The following is a 19,475-nucleotide window of genomic DNA, read 5'->3' on the forward strand; positions in this document are numbered from 1 at the left end:
CTCATTATTCCCTCTAGTCTCAAACGCCCCATGATCCTTGATTGTATTGTCCTAAACTTTTTTTAGTCCACTCTTTGTAGTTATTCTCAGCCTTCAAATCACTACACTAGAGAACCTGGGCTACAAGTAACAGCAACCACACAAAGGCCTTGTCCTCAAGCAAATGGAATCCCCTGAGGTGGACGGGTGACAGTTATGCTGAGAAACAGGGAGAGAGAAGAGGGGAGAGGCTAACTGGAGTTTCAGACACTGAGATCATTTCTGCTTGGTAGAGTTGGAGGGGCAGACTTTAGCTCAGGTCTTGAAGGAAGGAGGAGGAAAAAGCTTTAGGGAAAGGCTTTTCTAAGCTGAGATAGCCTATGCTAATTGTGGGGTGGGAGATGGAGGACAGTGGTAAGTGCTTGAGTGCTGCTGACACAGCTATGTGGTAGGGTTGTAAGAGGTTGAGAGAAGCACGTGTGTGTGTGTGTGTGTGTGTGTGTGTGTGTGTGTGTGTGTGTGTTACAAATGGGAAGACAGCTGGAGAGCCTGCAGGAGCAATCAGAGGATCTACTCCACTGACCTGTAATGTCAACTTTTACAGAGAGGCCCAGGGACTAAAGATTGGAATCAGACACCATGGCAAGATTGGTGGTCTTCAAGGAGACTCTCTCACTCTTAAAATATTTCCAATGGAATTTAGATTTTAAAATGCAGTTTACCACTAGGAAAGCAGGACTAGGGAGAGAACTCACCGTTTTTCAGATCATTGCCCAGAGAAGTAATTCAGTGTGTGGATTCAATGGGGGCGTAATTAAGTGTTCTTCCTATATATCCCTCAGAGAGGCGTTTCTTTATGAGAGAAATGAGCTGCTTCCCCCATCTCTGCACTAGGACACACAAGGCGAAAACCAGGACTTTCTTTTCATGACTGGAGTGGCAGGAGACTGGTTACTCAAGGTGCATGCACACCAAGCACGGTCCCCACTGGCTCAGGATGTGGTAATGGCCTACAGTGAAGTCCAGGGAGTGAGGACGTGCCGTCTCTCAGTCTTCACAAGAGCAAGTATCTATTTTGGGTTGTGTGCTTGACTCTAACTTAACCCAGGCAGCAATGTGTGATTCCAATCCCTGAATCTGCTCAATTACCATTTTCTAGTCCTCTCCCCAGCCCGCTTCATGGTGGATAGCCACTCAAAAATAATATTTCAATGACCAGCATTGTAATGCTGCTTTTTCTGTTTTTCTTGGTCTGCTTTTTGTTTTTTCCATGCAGGGTTTCTCTGTGTAGCCCTGGCTGTATTAGAACTCACTCTGTAGACCATGCTTGAACTCAGAGATCCACCTGCCTCTGCCTCCCCAGTGCTGGGATTAAAGGCATGCACCACAACCGCCTGACCATACTGCCTATTGCCATGTTTTTTAAGAAAACAAATTTAAAAGTAACTTTTCTTCAGTCGAGAGTTCCACTTAAATTCTTTCTTACTTCTTTGATACAATGTAGCCTGGTTATATTCATCCCAATTCTTGCCCTTAACTCCTCCCATATCTACCCCATAATCCCAATACCTTCCAGCTTCATCTCACTCCTTTTAAAAATTTAATAGCCTATCGACTCCAATTTGTGCTATCTCTATAGGCATGGGACAATCTATTGGAGTGCAGTCAACCTATCAGGATCCACACCTTAAAGAAAACTGTCCCCCACTCCCCAGAAACTATCAGCTGTCCATAGCTCCTCAGGTGGGGGTGGGGGCTCACACGTCCCTTCCCAGTCTTTGCTGGACTGGTGGCTGGTGTGATACTGTGCCATCAGCCACAGCTACAAGTCGATCCCTATTCTGTGCCAGTCCCATCCCTGAGTTTTAGGGAGGGGTGTGATGGGATGTCCCATGTTTCTTGTTCTCTACACTTTGAGAACAACTAGTTTTTCATCTAGAATCTTGCAGGCAATTCTCTCAGCAGCTGCTAAGAGCCTTCTCTTCCCCCATCTTCAACATCGCTTTCCTGCCTCTTAGGCTGCTGAAAGCAAGGAGAAAAGAACACTGCCCCCTTCACTTGCCTGAGCTACTTGCCTCTAGCTAACTTTAAAGACTTCACATTTTGGAGCGTACACAGCCAAGTCCCCACTAGCTTGACTGTACATAACTCCATTTTTCTTTTCTTTTTTTCCTTTTTTCATCACTGGGGATTTAGACCAGAGCCTCATAATACTAGGTATATCTTCCCACTAAGCCATATCTTCAGCCCTTTTACTTTTTGAGATAGGCTCTCCCTAAATTTCCCAGGCTGGACATGAACTCACTCTGTGTGTAGCCCAGGCAAGCCTTGAACTTGTGACTATTCTGCCTTAGCCTCCTAAGTAGCTGGGATTACAGGCCTGTCTTGGATTTTGGTAATAATAATCATCTATATTAGTTTGCAGCATTTGAGGCCGGTTTTGTCAAATCCACCAGCTCTTCTCCTGGGTCTAGTGCAAATGTCTGTGGGTGACCACTCGGCATTAGAAGTCAGAGAACTCTTAGATCATGATAACACTACCATTTTCTAAATGTGTAGCACATGAAGAGTCATGAAGATTAATTATGCATGTATAGACCTCATCACCTTCAATCACCTTTCTCTATGCCTTAAATCACCTTGATTTCTTATGCCATAAATGCCCCCAAACCCTATCTTTGGGGAGGCACATATGAGCCTTGGCTGCCTCCCTCCATGTTTGGCTGGCTTAGAAATAAACTTTGTTTTGAAACACTTGTCTGTGCAACGTGCATACTGTCTGGTGGACCGAACTGTCCTGGTTTAGTACCACTCCCATCCCCTCATCATTATCAACTTCTTGCCACGGCAATGCCATGTAGACTCTGTGTCCATAATGCACCTCTCTGAGGAGCCCAGCCCCATTCCTGGGCCTATCTTCCAAGACTCCTGTACTTCCAGGGCTCACTTTCTGAGGGGGCTGCACTTAGCACTCTGTTTCAGGATTGTCTCCTGTTAGTGTCTATCAGACACCTGAAAGTCCCAAACGGACCTGTTAGCTACCCTCTGGCCCTCTTCCACACATCTGTTGCTCATCAGTAAAGTATCAAGGCATCTACCAAATCCAGTTTCAACCAACTCTTCCCATCCTACTAGATCCCGGGTTACAGACCTCACATGACATTTGCCTTTACCTCCACTTTTGCTAAATAACATTTTAACTGCTTCCATTTCCTACATAAAATCCATCTTAAATAGTGCTGGGCATCTTTATCCTTCCATTTAAGCTTTGAAATCATATGTATTTGGTGACTGAACAGAGGCCTTGCTCAGAGTGGGCACATGCCTCCTTCCATAAGTGCTACCAGCCAGCCCTGGAAGGCCTTTTAATTATAGCTGCTCCTTCATTGTCTCTATCCCAATTACCATTTAGCCCATGTGGCCTACGAATACATTTTCCTGACTTTGTATTATCTGGTTCTTCTCCTTTTAATACAGCTTGACGTGTTTCCCACTCAGATGGAGCTGTACTTATTACTAAAGGCCCAAGTAGGAAGTCCCATCTCAGGTAGAATGTTCTAGAACTCTGCTAGGCATTTTTAGCAGGCTGCCAAGTGGAGTTCTCATCACCTTCTGCTAAGAATACATTTGCTTCACTCTCTGATCTTGCCTCGTTCTCTCCTCCCAGGCAGCGACTGCACATTCTCTTAGTTATCTCTGTAACCCTGGTAATGAGTGAGATGCCTGGAATGTAGGAGGTACTTCACAGAGCCTAGGAGTCAAAGTGGGACCACAAAGAGGTCCCCCTCTCCAGTCAGGGCTAGAATCCAGAACAAACATTCAATCATTCTGTCCACAGCCCTCTTTCTTTCTCTTAGTAACTTGAGTTACTAAGCCCTCTTTTTGTCACAACAGAGACTCAGCTGCTCATTCCTGGCCTAGGGTCCTCAGATGGCTTCATGGCCCTGTTACATTGAACTTCCTGCTTTATGACACTTCATAGTGGTGATACATTAAAAACTTTTGTGTTTTTGGTAGACATATTCAAGGAATGGGTAGAGGGTATATATATATATATATATATATATATATAATATATATATATGTGTGTGTGTGTGTGTGTGTGTGTGTGTGTGTGTGTGTGTGTGTGTGTGTAGATATTTCTATCAGTATAAATAACTAGTAGGCCAATAACGTAATTAGAGAATATCATCATTTTCCTTGTTCAATCTAAATCATTCCTGGATGGTAATTAGCAAGATCGTTAAGAACTGGGAAGTATGTTTCAGAAAAAAAGTCAGAGAACTAGCTTCAAAGAATATGGTAGTGAGATGCTTAGCCATGCCTGCAGCAGTGTGAACAGGGCAGAGTCAAACCAGCATTGAGACATAATTCTGTGTGGGTCATAACTGTATGGCCAACAGTGGAGAGTGAGTGTGAGCCCTAGTGGCTGCTAACAAGTCAAACTAACATTTTGAAGTCCAGGTCCAATTAGAGTGAGGCAGCGGCCACAGCCCGGTAGGACTTGCCAGTGGGAATGCTCTAGGCAAGCATTTACTGCCTGCCCCTAGTCACAAGGCTGCCACCTATGTCTTGTTTATTTCTGTGGAGCATACCCTTTCTTTCGTTAAGAATTTTTACCAAATGTTAGACCTGAGAACATTCATTTAGAAACTAGAATACTGTCTGCATGTAATCTCATGACTGTTTCATAAATGATCACAAGTAGGTTTTTTAAGAAAAATATTTCCCACTAAACATGGCACATCACAGAGAATGAAGGAAAGAAGATCTAGATATCTGGGTTGTCCTAACTGCCACAAAGCAGGCTGGGAAATACCCATGATGCCAGGTGGCGTTCAGAGTCCTTAGGGTCAGAGGGCCTGCTAATGGCACATTCTATCTAATATAGAAAGGGTTGCATTTGTGCATTTGGCTTAAGAAGACTAAATAGGTATTTGGGAGGCCCAAGTGTCTGTAGGGCAGAACTCAGCTAGCACAGGCTATTTTGATAACCCCGCGTGCATGTCTTCCTATGAGGGGCATACTAGACTGGTCCCCCTAGAATGCTGTGCATCTCAGACTCTCATGAACCCTTAACTGTAGTCTTCTTACCTACAAGGTCTCAATTACAAATGTTCTCCAAAATTCTAGCAGCAATTAGACAAGCTACTATGAAAGAATGCATTATACATCAGTTAAAAACATATGCAAACCAAGGATCATTAGAGAAAGATAATATTCATGCAGATTTTACAAACCGTGTCTTTAGGGTGGCCCAATAAGTAGAAATATGGGGACCCATGCTTGTCACTTTTCATGCACATGGAGAGACTGGAAGGTACCATTCCTAAAGGAAGGGGAGGAACAGCCTAGGACCAATCATTAGAATTAACAGAACCAGTGACAAAGACATTATTACTGTTAGAGTCAAGATTGCTTAGTATGTTTAGAGCAGTTGAATAAAAATTACCTAGGTAGTAAGAATAAAAACTTCAAGTAAAACTAAGCCTATCAGGCATGCAGCAAGTGAAATTAGTGAAAGACCAAGATATATGTATATTTCAAAAGTAGACTCTTCGTAGTTTTTCTCTCAAAATATCGAGGGCATCCTGAGGTGCTTTTAGGGAGGCACAGATATGAATAAAATTTGAGCTGGCAATGCCAGAAACCTTACACGTTTTTCTCATAATAATGGGTGTCCCAGTGATAGCAGCTGTCATTTGAGAATCAGTCATAGTAATTGTTCCTAAATTGTAAGAGATTCTAAGCCACAGACAGGGAGTTCCCATGTTCACATTTTAATTTTCCTGAATGTTCTAATCAGTTCTTATAGTTCTCACCTATAACACTCTGCCTATGTATATTCCAAGCTCACAGCTGACTTGTTGGATCTGATTGTTTTCCAGAAAGAAAATGGAAAGCAGAAAAAAAAAAAAAGTGCAGCAGCTCCTTACACTTCCACCCTGCTGCTCACCGGCCACGGCTGTGCTCCGGAGCCAGTCTTCAGGATCGCTTGGATGAACCTATAACCTCTTGGTCTATGTCTGACTGCAGGTGATGGGCTCCAGTCCTACCTACACAGTCACAGACACTAGACATTCTGGAATATTCAGGTCAATAGCCCCCAAGGTACAAGTGGCCAGGAGAGGCCCTACCATGCCTGCTACTGTGCTCTCTGCTGACCCTGTGTGAGAGATGGGTTTGAACTCACTAAGGGGGTAGCATTATCCAAGGAACTTAATCCATGGAACTCAGACCTGCCGTTCTTACTTTGCAGAGTCCACTCTTGACATTCCTTGTACACACTCAGCTGGCTCCCTACATGGGACCCGGCTTATCTGTACAGAATGAACCAAGACTCTACATCGGTTTGAGATGATGTGATGGGGGTGTTTTGTCTAGTGCATTGTGCTCACAAAAGAAGGAGGGGTGCAGCAGGAGACCCACCTAACACACTGGGCTAAGTACAGAGAAGAACCTCCCCGTGGTCAGGAAGCCAGAGCCTGACAATGAATGCCATAAGTGGAAATTAAATTTCAGGATTTACTAATTGAGTTTGCCATTTAGCCCTGCCAAGAAGCAAGTAATTTCATGTGGAAATGATCAAGCTGCTTCAGTGTCACACAGAGAAGGCTCTCCCTGGGTTTCAAACATGGCCTTTACGAGGCTTGAAAACATATGTGCTAGCTAGGAAACTGCAGGCTCCCAAGGTGAAACCAAAGGGCCAGGGACCGGGCCGGCCGGCGGAGGCGCACTGCTGTGAATACAGAGGCTAGCAGAGCTCCACACACTGTGCTGGGCACAGTCGTGCATGCTTCGTCATAGGCTGTGCCCCCTCTAAAAGCTACTGCCCTGATGGCCCCAGTGTCACCATGAGTTAGTGTCCCCCCAAAAGAGTGGGGGTTTTCCAGAAGCATAAAAGCAGCCAAGCCAAGCCTGAGCCGTGAAACAGTTACCAGCCGTCCAGTGTTGAGAGCTAGTCTCATTTATTCCTTTAATCCTCTAAGCAGCACATCGAAACACTACGTGATTCTCCAAGTTTAGAAATTTTCTTACAATTAGATCGTTTAATTCAAGCCCAGAGTAAGGCATTATATGATTTTTGATTTTCGCTCCCAGCTGAAGGAATTCAGTTCAAAAGGAACATTGGGAAGTCCTTACCAGGGCCAGTCATTGGAGCAAGGGTCAAGATCTAGCCTTAGGGTAGCAAGGGGAAAGCAGTGCAGAGAGAAGCAGTTCCCAGCGGTCAGAAGAGCCGCGTGGGCGATGCAGTGTGGGGCAGATGCCACCATGCATTTGTTTCAAACCAGGACGCGTACAGCACTAAGGGTGAACTCAATGCCAACGGTGGGCTTTAGGTGGTGGTGATGTGTAGGACCCTCATTTGCAGCAAAGGAGCCACTGTGACAGGCCATGTTGATGTCGGGGAGGTTGTGCCTGCACAGGGTCAGGAAGTTTACAGGAGGTATATGTGCCTTTCTCTTAAGTGGTCTATGTGCTGAAATGACCCTGAAACCCTGTAAGGTTAGGGATGCAGCTCAGCTGGTAGATTCGATCCCCCAAACTGTGTACACTGGGTGTGGTGGTACATACTTGTAAACTCAGCATTTGGGAGGTGGAGGCAGAAAGATCATAAGTTCAAGGTTGTCCTTGCCTACATAGTGAGCTCAAGGCCAGCCTGGGATATGTGAGACATTAAACGATTAAGTCTAGGGGCTGGAGAGAGATACTAGCGGTTAACAGCACTTTGCTTTGCAAGCTTGAAGACCTGAGTTTGGATCCTGGCTCTCAGGTAAAAGTCGAGGCATGGCTCTGTGGCACCTGTAACCCCAGCACTGTGTGGAGTGGAGATAGGAATATTTTTGGGACTTGCGGACAGCCAGTCTATACTGAAGTAGATGAGAGACTGTCAGGAGAGTAAGATGGGTCAGGAATTCTCTTCTGGCTCAAACCTGTACACACACACACAAACATGCTTACTTCTCTCTCACACATACTTAACACACAAACACACACAGAGAGGCTAGGACTCACAGTATTGTGGTTTCAAAATGGCCTCTGGTAGGTTTCTGGGTTGGGGAAACTACTACAGGTGCCTTTGAAGAGCTGCTCTGGGGTCTGGGTTTGCTGGCTGTGGCTAGACCTACCATGAATGTGACGTAAGGGATTGACTTTGCTTTGAGCACAGGAAAGCAGGACTTTGTTGGCAAATTCCTGTATAAAGAGCAAAACCTTTTCTGCAATAGCAAACCAGACAGTGGGTCCAAACAGCCTTGGTGTGTGCAATTAACTTCTTGACTCATGTAGCTTAGGGGTTGGAAGCTCATTTGGAATCAGCCATGTCAGACTGCCAACCATGGCCCCAGAGTGGAGACTACTCAGACTGACAAGAAGGCAGCAGACAGAAAGCACAGTGAGAGGAAAACTTAGTCTCTTTCCATATCTAAGCTTCAACAGCTAAATCTAAGAACGGGGAGTGACCAAGTGGGCCAGAGAGTGTGACGTATGCAGATTCCTCCTTCACAGTGGAGCTGGAAGAGAGAAATCCAGCAATCTCCCGGATATCAAGGCCTCTGAATATGCTGGGACACACTTGAAAATACAGTGTGTGCCAGAGAGAGAGAGCTCCCTGGGTAAAGCGGCTTTGTGCCAAGCCTGGTAAGCTGAGCATGACCCCAAACAACAGTTGTCCTCTGACCTCTACATTTACACACACACACATGTAAATAGATGTCATAGACATTGAAAATATTCTTCAGAGTCCCTAGAGGGTTTATGAGGCATGAAAGGGAGAAAGCACAGGCCCTGTGGATTTCAAAGGCTCTATCACTGCTGTAAAGTGGTGTGTGTGTGTGGTGTGGTGTGTGTGTGTGTGTGTGTGTGTGTGTGTGTGTGTGTGTGTGTTTGTGTGGTGTGTGTTTGTGTGTGTGTGGTGTGTGTTTGTGTGTGTGTGTGGTATGTGTGTGTGTGGTGTGTGTTTGTGTGTGTGTGTGGTATGTGTGTGTGTGTGGTGTGTGTATGGTGTATGTGTGTGTGTGTGTGGTGTGTATGTGTGTTTGTGTGTATGTGGTGTGTGTATGTGGTGTGTGTGTGCTGTGTGTGTGTGTGTGTGGTGTGTGTGTGTGTGGTGTGTGTGGTGGTGTGTGTGTGGTGTGTGTGTATGTGGTGTGTGTGTGGTGTGTGTGTGTGTGGTGTGTGTGTGTGTGGTGTGTGGTGTGTGCGTGGTGTGAGTGTGTGTGTGTGGTATGTGGTTTGTGTGTGTGTGGTATGTGTGTGTGTGGTGTGTGTTTGTGTGTGTGTGTGGTATGTGTGTGTGTGTGGTGTGTGTATGGTGTATGTGTGTGTGTGTGTGGTGTGTATGTGTGTTTGTGTGTATGTGGTGTGTGTGTGCTGTGTGTGTGTGTGTGTGTGTGGTGTGTGTGTGGTGTGTGTTTGTGGTGTGTGTGTAGGTGGTGTGTGTGTGTGGTGTGTGTGTGTGGTGTGTGGTGTGTGGTGTGTGTGTGTGTGTGTGTGTGTGTGTGTGTGGTGTGTGTGGTGTGTGTGTGTGTGTGTGTGTGTGTGTGTGTGTGTGTGGTGTGTGTGTGTGTGTGTGTGTGTGTGTGTGTGTGTGTGTGTGTGTGTGTGTGGTGGGGGTACCATGGTGCTGAGGGGTGAACCCAAGGCCTCACATGTGCTATGCAAGAGCTCTCCTACAGCATTATAACCTTAGACTTTTCCTAACTTTTCATTTTGAGACAGGGTCTCCGGAAATGCTCATGCTGGCCTTGAACTTGTGATTCTCTTGTCTCAGCCTCCAGTACCACCAGACCCCTGATTACTCTTGTTACCTTTTCCCTTCTATCAACAAGCATGGGTTGTTCTAGATCTCCATCTTGGTCTTGCCTGTGGTTTCTACTTCCTGCCTCCAATTTCCCTGCCATGTAAGGAACACTGTCTGGTACTGGGGACTTCCTGAGATCCAGCCTGCATCTCCCAGTACTTAGGAGTGTTTCCACTGAGCTAGCTGTGTTTGCACTTGGACTTCTGTGATGGGCTCGGCTCTATGTTGAGGCAAGCGCCCTCAAGCATGCTCTTCAGGGTGGATGCCGGACAGAAGGAGTCTCAGCTTTTCTAAGATACCCGTGGGATTCTTCTGAAAGGCACTCGAGAAATATGCTCCCTGGTTCACTGACCTTTCAAAGTGCATGGATATGGGACTTAAGGGAAGATGGACTTCTTCGTTTTTTTGTAGATTTGTTTTTACAGTGGAGACTTGCAGATGGTATAGAGTGTCAGTATATCCCAGCAATCACCTCAGGGCTGCAGGGCAATGCCCCTTCAGCTGCTTCATCATTTTCTCTTACTCAGCACAAGGTGTTCATGAGTGATTTGTGGAGCTGCCCATGGAAAAGGAAGATGCGCTCAGCCGTGGATGCCAGAAGATGAAATGAGATTTCAGAATTTATGACTGAGGCAAACCACCCTTTGCCCTATTGAAGAGGCAGGCAGACTGTGCAAGGGCAACGGAGTCACTTGTGGCTCCCGTGAGCAGCATCTTGGGGTAGGAGGGGAGGTGTTATCAGCTCTCCTTTTCCCTTTCATCAGGGGCAGAGGAGCACATTGTCCAGCACCTGGTGACAGTTCTGTAGGTTCCTGACCTGGATGGTAGCCACACAGCCATGAATAGTAAATGTATTAGATAAACTCTTGAAATTCAGAATTCAGATCAGGTCTTGGAGGCGGTTTACCCAGACTCAGCAAGGCCTTCCTTCAGAGAAAGTACGAGTTATTAGCAGGACTATTACAAAGGAAACACTTAACAGACCAAAGAGGCCAAGTGCTCTTCCAGAATGCCTAATGCTCTAGAAGTGCTTATTAAAGTCTATGAATAATTAATAAGCCTATTTTAATTCTTTCTTGAGAGCAGATTCTCTTAGGCCTTTTCTTCAGCTACTCTTAGAAACAGCCTTCATTGTTCAGCTGTCCGCTCCCTGAAGGCAGCCCTGAAGCTCACCTCAGTGCCTACAAAGTGCCATGCACATAGTAGGTGCTCAGTAAATCTTGAATTAGTTGAGGATTGATTAATTAACTGTCAATCAATAGCATTAATTCCAGGATCTCTCCCACATACAATAGTTGGTAAAGACATACTTCCTGGAGTTTATCTTTGGTTAGGGAGTGAAAGGGATCCTGGGCAAATGACTGCAAAAAAGAATAAGAAGGTGGGCTTAGGATGTTTGTCAGTATGTGTCATGGAGAGGAGTAAGCAAAGGACCACCCGACTGGAGACCGATTCTGCCCACAGGGTGTTCTGATATGGTTGTCTTAAGTCATCGTAATTGTAATTAATGGTTAACCACTATTTAGTGCATTCATTTCTTCAGGGGCAGCTACTGGCTCAAGGGGAGACTCTTCTCTCCCTAGAACAGTTTCATCACACCCATGGAATGCACACGCTACTCCATTGACGAAGACCTTGTAACCGAGTCAAAACCTTCTAAAGACACAATTCACGTTCAAAGTGTAGGGAGAAGTATTACTCAGATAATTGGCTGTCTTTCCCTTCATGTGGACATCGGGTGATGTTGCCTGCCGATTACTCAATAGGGGAGAATTCTGCTTCATCCTTCTGGTCCTGCATGGCCTCCTCAGATCATCAGGTCTCCCACTGGCATGTGGATGCTCTTCTGTGTTCTCCACAAACAGAGATGCCCTGTTGTTCTCTGGAGAGTGAGTACTGCAGCAAGCCCACCAAGACTGCTTCATTTGGAACAGCAAACATACCTGAGGGAAACCCGCCACTTTTGTGAAATATTCTGCAACTCCTTCCTTCCTTCCTTCCTTCCTTCCTTCCTTCCTTCCTTCCTTCCTTCCTTTCTTCCTCTAGTTCTTTTTCTTTCTTCCTCCTTTTCTTCTCCTTCTCCTTCTCCATCTTCTTCTTTAATCCAAGGACACTAACATGGACCTGGGTTCTGGCTGGGTGGTTTGTTTGCAAATAAAGTGTGTGTTCACGTTGCACACCAGGCCTTGACTGTTAATGAAGGACACCTATATTTCAAAGCAGGGAGCTAATTTGTATAATTTATTCCTGGGAAGTTTTTACAGCCAGGATGCGTACTTCCCCTCCCTTAACCTCTTCAGGTTTAATCTGAATAACAGCTACCCGTGCTGCTGGCTGCACGCTTTGGGTGTTCATCTTTCCATTCTCAGTGGGTGGAGGGAAGTGTCTTCATTCCTACCAGCAGCTGAGAGGCATGTCAAGGGACCAGACATTCGCACTTTCCACTCAGTTTATAATCAACAAATTCTTACCGGGAGGACTGCACTTGAAGTGCCTAGCTCCTGAGTTTCTCTTTCAAGGACTTGACTGTAAAAGCAACTTCTTCAAAGCCCTTATCAATTCCAGCTCCCTCTGCAGCTGCTGCACTGCTTGTGTTCAGCCATGACCTGTGCGGTGGCAGGGGCACTTGTCGGTTTCTACCTCTGATTTGGCTGAGGTGTCACCTGGCCATCAGTCTTATGGTAATTCTGGCTGGCTTATTTGCAGTGTGTTTATTCCCTTCCTCAGTTCACTTGGAGTTACACCGATTTTGGTTAATCAATGATCTGACAGATTGTGCCTGCTGTTTTTCCCCCCTTTTCAATTGTACCAACATTTATCTCTCTGTCACAGATCAACCTAAGAACTCAGAGCTGCAGCTCTGTGTGTCTCTTGACTGAGATCCGCTTTTCTTTGACAAGTCCCCACGTCCAGATAAGGGGTTCCATTTCAAAGCTGCTCTCAATCCCTAGTTCTGTAAGTAGCAGAGGGCATGGGTGGAATGACTTAAAACCTGGCACCCACAGTTCTCTAGTCCCCCGCCCTCTGTCACCTCTTTTCTAGGCCAGATAAGCCCCAAGGGGCCCTGCGAGGTTAAGTTTGCCTCCTCTCGGCTCTGATAACTCCCTGCAATGATCTGGTAAGCAGTGTGCTACATTTAGGGTCTGGAAAGGCAGACAAAGGAAGCACACAGGCTTAAATTAATACTTGACAAGAAAAATCTCATTTTCCTGTGATTAGGCTATTGCTAGACAAAGTAGATTATATTCTTGATTCTATCCCTTGGTCAGTGCAAGTATTTTCTTGTGTTGTTACTCATTGCCGCTCTCCTGTTCTCAGGAGTGTTTTATTAAAATGCATTCTGGTTTATCTTGAACAAAAAGAATGGGTTTCCTGATGCAGAGTGTTTCATACTGATGCTGGAGGAACTGTTTCTTGGACATGGATGTGTCTTGACATCATTCACGTAGTCATGAATGTAGCCATGTCTTTGGTCTGCTCTTGATGCGGAGCAGAGTCAACACAGCAGGCCAGGGCCCACTCTGCTCAGAAACGCCTGCTCTTGAGGGTGGTCTCTGCTGGGAACATGGCTGTAAATCACCGTCTGTGCTAATAATATGAGCCCTGTGTGAAGGCTAAGCGTGTCTCACTTCCCTTAAACGGCTGATACAAATGACTCGATTATAGTCAACATCTGCTTTGCTTCCAGGAGTCTGGAATTTTGGAATGTCCTAGGCAGGGGGTGCCTGCATGACCAGCCCCAGTGAAAATCATACGCACTGAGTTGCTAATGGATTCCCTGGCTCCACTGCTGTATTTTTGCTGCTTGGGCAAAGTACAATCTGGGTGACTCTTTGTAGGAGAGCAACTGTGAGCATAAGAAGTCTCTATGTGGATGCCCCAGAAGCTGCCTGAATTCTCTGTGTCCCACGTGACTCAGCTGTGAGTCTCTGAAGCTATAGCCTATGCCCCAGAGGCTCATCTAGCAAGTCTCTTGATGAAGGAGCCACCTGGGGAACCTCTGAGCCTGCCAGTAGTTGTTATGAAATTCCATAAAACCATTTGATGGCATTGTCATCCAAGATGTAGAATTGACCCTCTGTCTTCTTCACTCCTCATGTACTTCTCAAGAGCTAGGGTCTGCTCAGTTTAGTCTGTTCTTCCACTGCTCTGACAGGCATCCCCTCACTCTAATTTGTTTCATCATCTCTAAACTAATTTTACAAAGTCTACATCTTAGAAGGGCAGCTAGTAAGTGCTGAGACCATCAGCAAGTGTAACTGGATGTTTTAGAAAAACATACATTCAAAACAATGTTACAATAGCTAATAATGTCCCTACGGAGACCCTCAAAAGTGTGCCCATATATTCAAAGCTGCTCTGTATTGGTTAATTTGAGACTTTAACTGAGCCAGCTATGTTTGGATGATATTTAGAACGAAATAATGCTGATAAGGTCAGGGGGTTTTGTCTTGCTCCAAAACTGTGTGTGTTCATGTTTTCCTCAAGTAGACAAGGTATACTGTATCAGTATGAAGTTTTACCTTCTCGTTGTAGATGAGCAGCTGGTGTGCGGATGTTCCAAGTGGGGACCGGTGAATTTGAAAAGGAACAAGAAGCCGAGGGCAATGGAGCAGGACCGAGCAACTCTACAAAGAGTCACTTGGTAGGTATTAAGAATGGTAGTAACTTTGATAGTAGTCTAGTCTTGGCATGGAATGAATCACACCTTTCAAATGAGGTCTATTTTTAGATGTGCTAGAATCCCACAGGTCACTTTGGTCTTGTTGAATCAGTTGATGCTTTAGGATATATAAAGTCACTTTATTCTAGGAGGTCCAGTTCTTCACAGAGAGATTAGTGTTGGTGTCATTGACAAGCCTATGCTTATTGCTGCCATCAATATTTAAAAATGGTTTATTAGATCCAAGCTTTGTGGGTGAGAACATGGGATCAAGTATTTCCCTGGGCACAGAGCCAGCCTTGCAGAAGCTTCCCTATGTTTTCTGATTCACCATGAGGGTCTGCTAGCTCTGCAGGCAAGGACCTGGGTGTCTGTGAGGGTCTTTGAAGGTCAAGATTTCAGCTGAGTGCTTCAGGGCACTGGTCTGCCCTGCCAACAAGGAGGTGTAGTGGTTGCTTATGTAGCATATAGAAAGCGTTATTTGAAAGGGGAAGACATGTTTTACAAGTTCTTCTGGGTAGGAATGGGGTGGTGGTGAAAGTGGACCACTTCTCATAGATGCCGGATGCGAAGGGTTCCCTGAGGCCTGTGGTGAATTCCTCTTGACATCCTGATATTCTGTGTGGCTCATCATTGCTGCCTGTCTGTCTCTAGTGCTCCCTAGAAAATGTTTCTATTTTGTTTCTTAGGGATAAAGCCCAGGGCCCCTGTGTTACACTGAGCCACACCCCTAGGCTCTGAAAATACTTTTAAAGAGAGCTGGGGTTGAGGAGCTTTTCACAGGAGGACCACTCCACTGTGTTAGCTCGGCTGTCTACACTGCCAGTGATGCTGGCAACAGGCTTCTGGGACATAACAACTTTAAAGACTCTTGAAAGCAAACTGTGATTTAAAATGTCCTTTAAAGCTTCCGTCCACCTAGGCACGCACACGCTCTCTCTGTTTGCAGATCAGGATGTAGCTCTCAGTTAGTGCTCCGGTGTCATGAATGCTACCATGCTCTCGATATGCCCCCACTCCACGGTGAGGATCATGGACTAACTCTCTGAAGCTGTAAGCAAGCCCCCAATTAAATGCTTTGTTTTATAAAAGAAAAAAAAACAATGAAAAAAACTTTTTAAAAGCGTATGAAAACAGCATAGGAATGCATTTTTTGAAGAATCTCTAAGTGCCAGGGAAATGCAGCCATCGAATGGGCTGAAGTTAGCATTGTAAATTTCACGCCCTGAACACTGGCTCTGGCTCATCCCCTGGCCTGAGTTAGTAACCCTATAGGATTGCCTAAAGCACGTGTGATTTCAGAGAAAAACTGGTAAGTTACTGCAGACTCAAATGAACAGAGCACTATCAAACTAATTGTAATGGTTCCCATGTACGAGTGGTGCTGGCTCTCCCTGCACACTCAGAGATGCCCTGTAAGCTCACACATTTGCTCCTTTAAGCATTCCCTACCTTCACAAGCTAAGGAAAGGGTTCACACACATACATCTGGGGCTTAAGTTGGCATGTGTGCTTGTCCATCTACTGATGGTAAATACCATTTCTGGTAGCCATAGAGGACTGATGCAGTTTTATATTTAAAAAAGAAAGAAAGCCTGCGTATTTGTAACACACTGAAAAAAGCAGAACAGTTGAAAGGAGAGCGACACGCACCATACTCTGGGACTTGGCCGGTGCCCCGCTTCAGCAGCAGCCTCGCTCTTCGTCCTCCGGATTTGATGAGTTCTATTGCTCTGGCGTGTGTCATGTCCCTTGTGCTTTCCCCATTGATTTCAATGATTTGATCTCCTACCTGTCAATTAGAGAGGAATGAAGTCAGGCAAACGTGTGCATTTCCAACTGTTCAAATATCACCCCGCTTGTAAAGAGCACCTGTGCGGCTTGTCGGCCTCCTAGGAAAGGGTCATCCATGGCTGAGTCTGACTAACTTCATCACAAGCTGCACTACTCACAATTAGGATGGCAGAGGCCTTAGTTAAAACACTAGGCATTAAAAAAATGGAAAAATAAATCTGATATTCCACTTCAAAATATCCTGGAAGCTTTGTTTGAATTGAGAAGTAAATATTCCAAGGCTTTTTCATTGAACGCATCACCAGCCTTTGGCTTTGCACAGTATCTGTTTAGCACACTGGGAGGAATGATTAGTTTTTGTGCTGCTCTGAGAATATTTGCTATGCATCATTTAAATTTCTCTGGGTGCTATTGCAATAAAACTGCCTTCATGGTAAACAGCAGTTAGCTGATACTCCGGTTTGATGATGAGTTCTCTATCACTGTCCCTTGAATTAAAAATGAGACTCTGTTCTCTCCACATGACTAATGCGCTAGTGAAATCTTTGCCACGCTCACACCTGGTTGCCAGAAGCTGTTTGGTGAAGCATCATTCCCCCTGGAATTGTCAAAAATGCTTGTGCTCCTTAAGAAGTTCCCGTTTAGCTTTTGTGAATAGACAATAGGATATAAAGAGCTTCAACTCTGAACATAACCTGCAGCCTCCAAGGATCATTATTGTCATGGGCATTTGAACTAAAATGTATTGAATTCCAGGGCAAGTTACTTAAGACAAATTAGCCAGGGAAAATACAATGAGTTGCTTTGCAAAACTTTATTGTAGATGGTTTCTTAAACAAAGAAGATCTCATCCTAGTTGATATCTATAAAGCAGAGAGAACCAAGAACTGCAGTCAAGTAGATTGGGCAGACAGAGGAGCAGGCTGTTGCTATCACCGTGGCAACAGAGCACAGCAGTAAGAGCCCCAACATACTTAACAGGGAGGTTGCATCTCTGTCTAAGGAGGATTCTTCTAGAGGTCCAGACCCTTTTAAATATCATGACAATAAGGATTTCCCTTCATGTGCTTGGTGGACTCTAGAGGCATGGGATTGGGGCAGCGGAAGATGATGGCATCGTGTCTGTGGCATCCACATTACACAGGATAACTCAGAAGGCAGGACTAAAATGAAAGGTTAATATCATCATATGCAATACCCCATATGCAAAGTGTTCCGTTTGTGTTTAAGGTACCTCTCAGGAATTTGGGGTTTGTTTATAAGACACCAATTGGGCACTCACTTTAAACAAGGAGTAAATTGACGGGAGCAAGATGGTAGTTAGATGTTTCTCTGAGTGGAGTGGAAAGATGGGAGGTTGATATGGTGGTCTGAAGGCTGTCTCATTATCTACCAGGTTAGACATCGTAAAGAAGACCCTACCTTTAGGTGGAGACATAACCTTGCCTCCTTCCTTCAGGTGAGGGATCTGTCTTGGGGGGAAGGCTCGGCTGGGTCTGTGGGCATTCCTTAGAAAGGCACTGCTTATTTTGTCCTCCTCCTCTTTTTTCTTTCCGTACTTTTCTTTTGGACTGCCAGAACCTAAGGAATCCTCCCTTCTCTATCTCTTTAGCACTGGGATGACAGGGACTTGCTGCTGTACCCGAACTTTCGACATTGGCACCGAGGATCTGAAATAGGGCTCCTGCTTGTGCAGTAAGCATATCACTGGAGCCAGATTTCGCTCCAGACCCCTCATTCCTCCCTTATTGGGAGCAACAAAAGTCTTGGACTACACCAAGATATTACTAAAATTAGAAAAAAAAATCCTTAGGGGTGGAAGTGTTTAATAGAATGGAATCACTTCTGTTCATAATTTTGCCGGGTGGTCTGGGTACCTTGCAAAATGGACCAGCTCATTTGGAGCTAGGTCAACATAAGAGATAGTCCAGCCTCAGCATGGCGATTCCTGTCTTTCCTTGTGCCAGTATGAATGGCAGAAAGGCAGAATTTCCATAGTCATTCCAACAGTTTTATGTTTAACCATTTTAACCGAAACTCTCTAAGTAAACGTAGGATCCGGCTTCCTTCATTTCCATCCTCTGTATAGAAAGACGGGCCTGTCGGCAGGAGAAGGCCTCTCATTACTTTCTCATCTCATCCAACTTCACTCCAACTTGTAGTGTATGCCCCTAAAGCATCATGTTCCTGTCTATGAGATGGGAAATTAGTATGAAACCCACAGTCGTTCAGGATGAAGAAACTGATGTGTTCTCTTTCTGTATTCTCTCCACTGTAGAACTGTCTTCAATGGAGATATGTGACTAAAATGAAACTTCAAGGAGTTCTTAGAGAATTTGTAAAATACTGTATTCCAAAATTCAGGGAGGGGGAGAAAAGGACAGGGAAGAAGAAAAAGGGAAAAGGCAGGGAAGGCAGGATGGAGACACGGAGGGATGGAAGGGAGGAAGGAAGGAGGGAGGAGGGATGGAGGGAAGAGGGACAGAGAGAAGGGACAGAGGGGAGGAGGGATGTAGGAAAGAAGGGATGAAGGGGAGGAAGAAGGAGGGGAGGACGGATGGAGAGGAGGAAGAAAGGAGGGAGGAAGGAAGAAGGGATGAAGAGGAGAAGGGAAGAAAGGATGGAGAGGGAAATGGAAAGAAAAAGGCTTAATTCAGGCAAGGTGATTTTGGACTTGTGTGTGGCCTGGGGCCTTGTGTCATTTGAGGAAATACGAAATTTAGAAAATTAGCCAAGGGATTTAGAAATATTATTATCTGTGGTCTCCTTGGGGCAATAGCAATCTTTAAGCAAAGCTATGCCTTGGGGCAACGCAGGCTGAGGTGCCTGTCTCCTTGTGGCATAGCCTATTCTGTCCCACACCCTTCATCTACCTCAGGTCCTACACTATGGTGGAGTTTTCATTAACAAAATTATCATCAAATCCTCACATGTGCTTGAGGCTGTGTGAAGTAAATTCTTTTTTTTTTCTCTTCCTACTAGAAGGCCAAGGCAGGTAAAGGTTAATCTCAGAATTTAAGTGATTGGCAATTCAGATGTTAAACTTTAAATTCTGTACTGACACATTTTGGTTTTGAGATAGTGTCTCTCTCACTATGTTATTCGGGCTGGTTCCCAACTCTTCATCCTCCAGTCTCAGTCTCCAGAGTGCTGGGACTCTAGGCATGCATAAACACACCCAGCCCTGGATACAGTCACACTGCTAAGTCACACGAAAAGTATGTGGCTCAATAGTCT

The 19,475-nt window shown here is 45.2% G+C and overlaps 1 protein-coding gene and 1 long non-coding RNA gene across 2 annotated transcripts in view; one reads left to right on the forward strand and one right to left on the reverse strand.

Annotated features, from left to right (window-relative positions):
• The window catches only part of Magi2 (membrane associated guanylate kinase, WW and PDZ domain containing 2), a 1,367,305-nt gene that overhangs the window by 34,455 nt on the left and 1,313,375 nt on the right, over positions 1–19,475 (reverse strand). Inside the window, 1 exon segment of the mRNA XM_027393460.2 lies at positions 16,098–16,236. Within this exon segment, the coding sequence (XP_027249261.1) occupies positions 16,098–16,236 (139 nt within the window).
• Positions 14,320–19,475, forward strand: part of LOC118239491 — a 28,661-nt gene continuing 23,505 nt past the window's right edge. The window contains exon 1 of the long non-coding RNA XR_004771812.1: positions 14,320–14,426. This is a non-coding gene — a long non-coding RNA (uncharacterized LOC118239491). The remainder of the gene's footprint in view (positions 14,427–19,475) is intronic.

The sequence above is a fragment of the Cricetulus griseus genome (assembly GCF_003668045.3).
Source record: "Cricetulus griseus strain 17A/GY chromosome 1 unlocalized genomic scaffold, alternate assembly CriGri-PICRH-1.0 chr1_0, whole genome shotgun sequence".
NCBI lineage: Eukaryota > Metazoa > Chordata > Mammalia > Rodentia > Cricetidae > Cricetulus > Cricetulus griseus.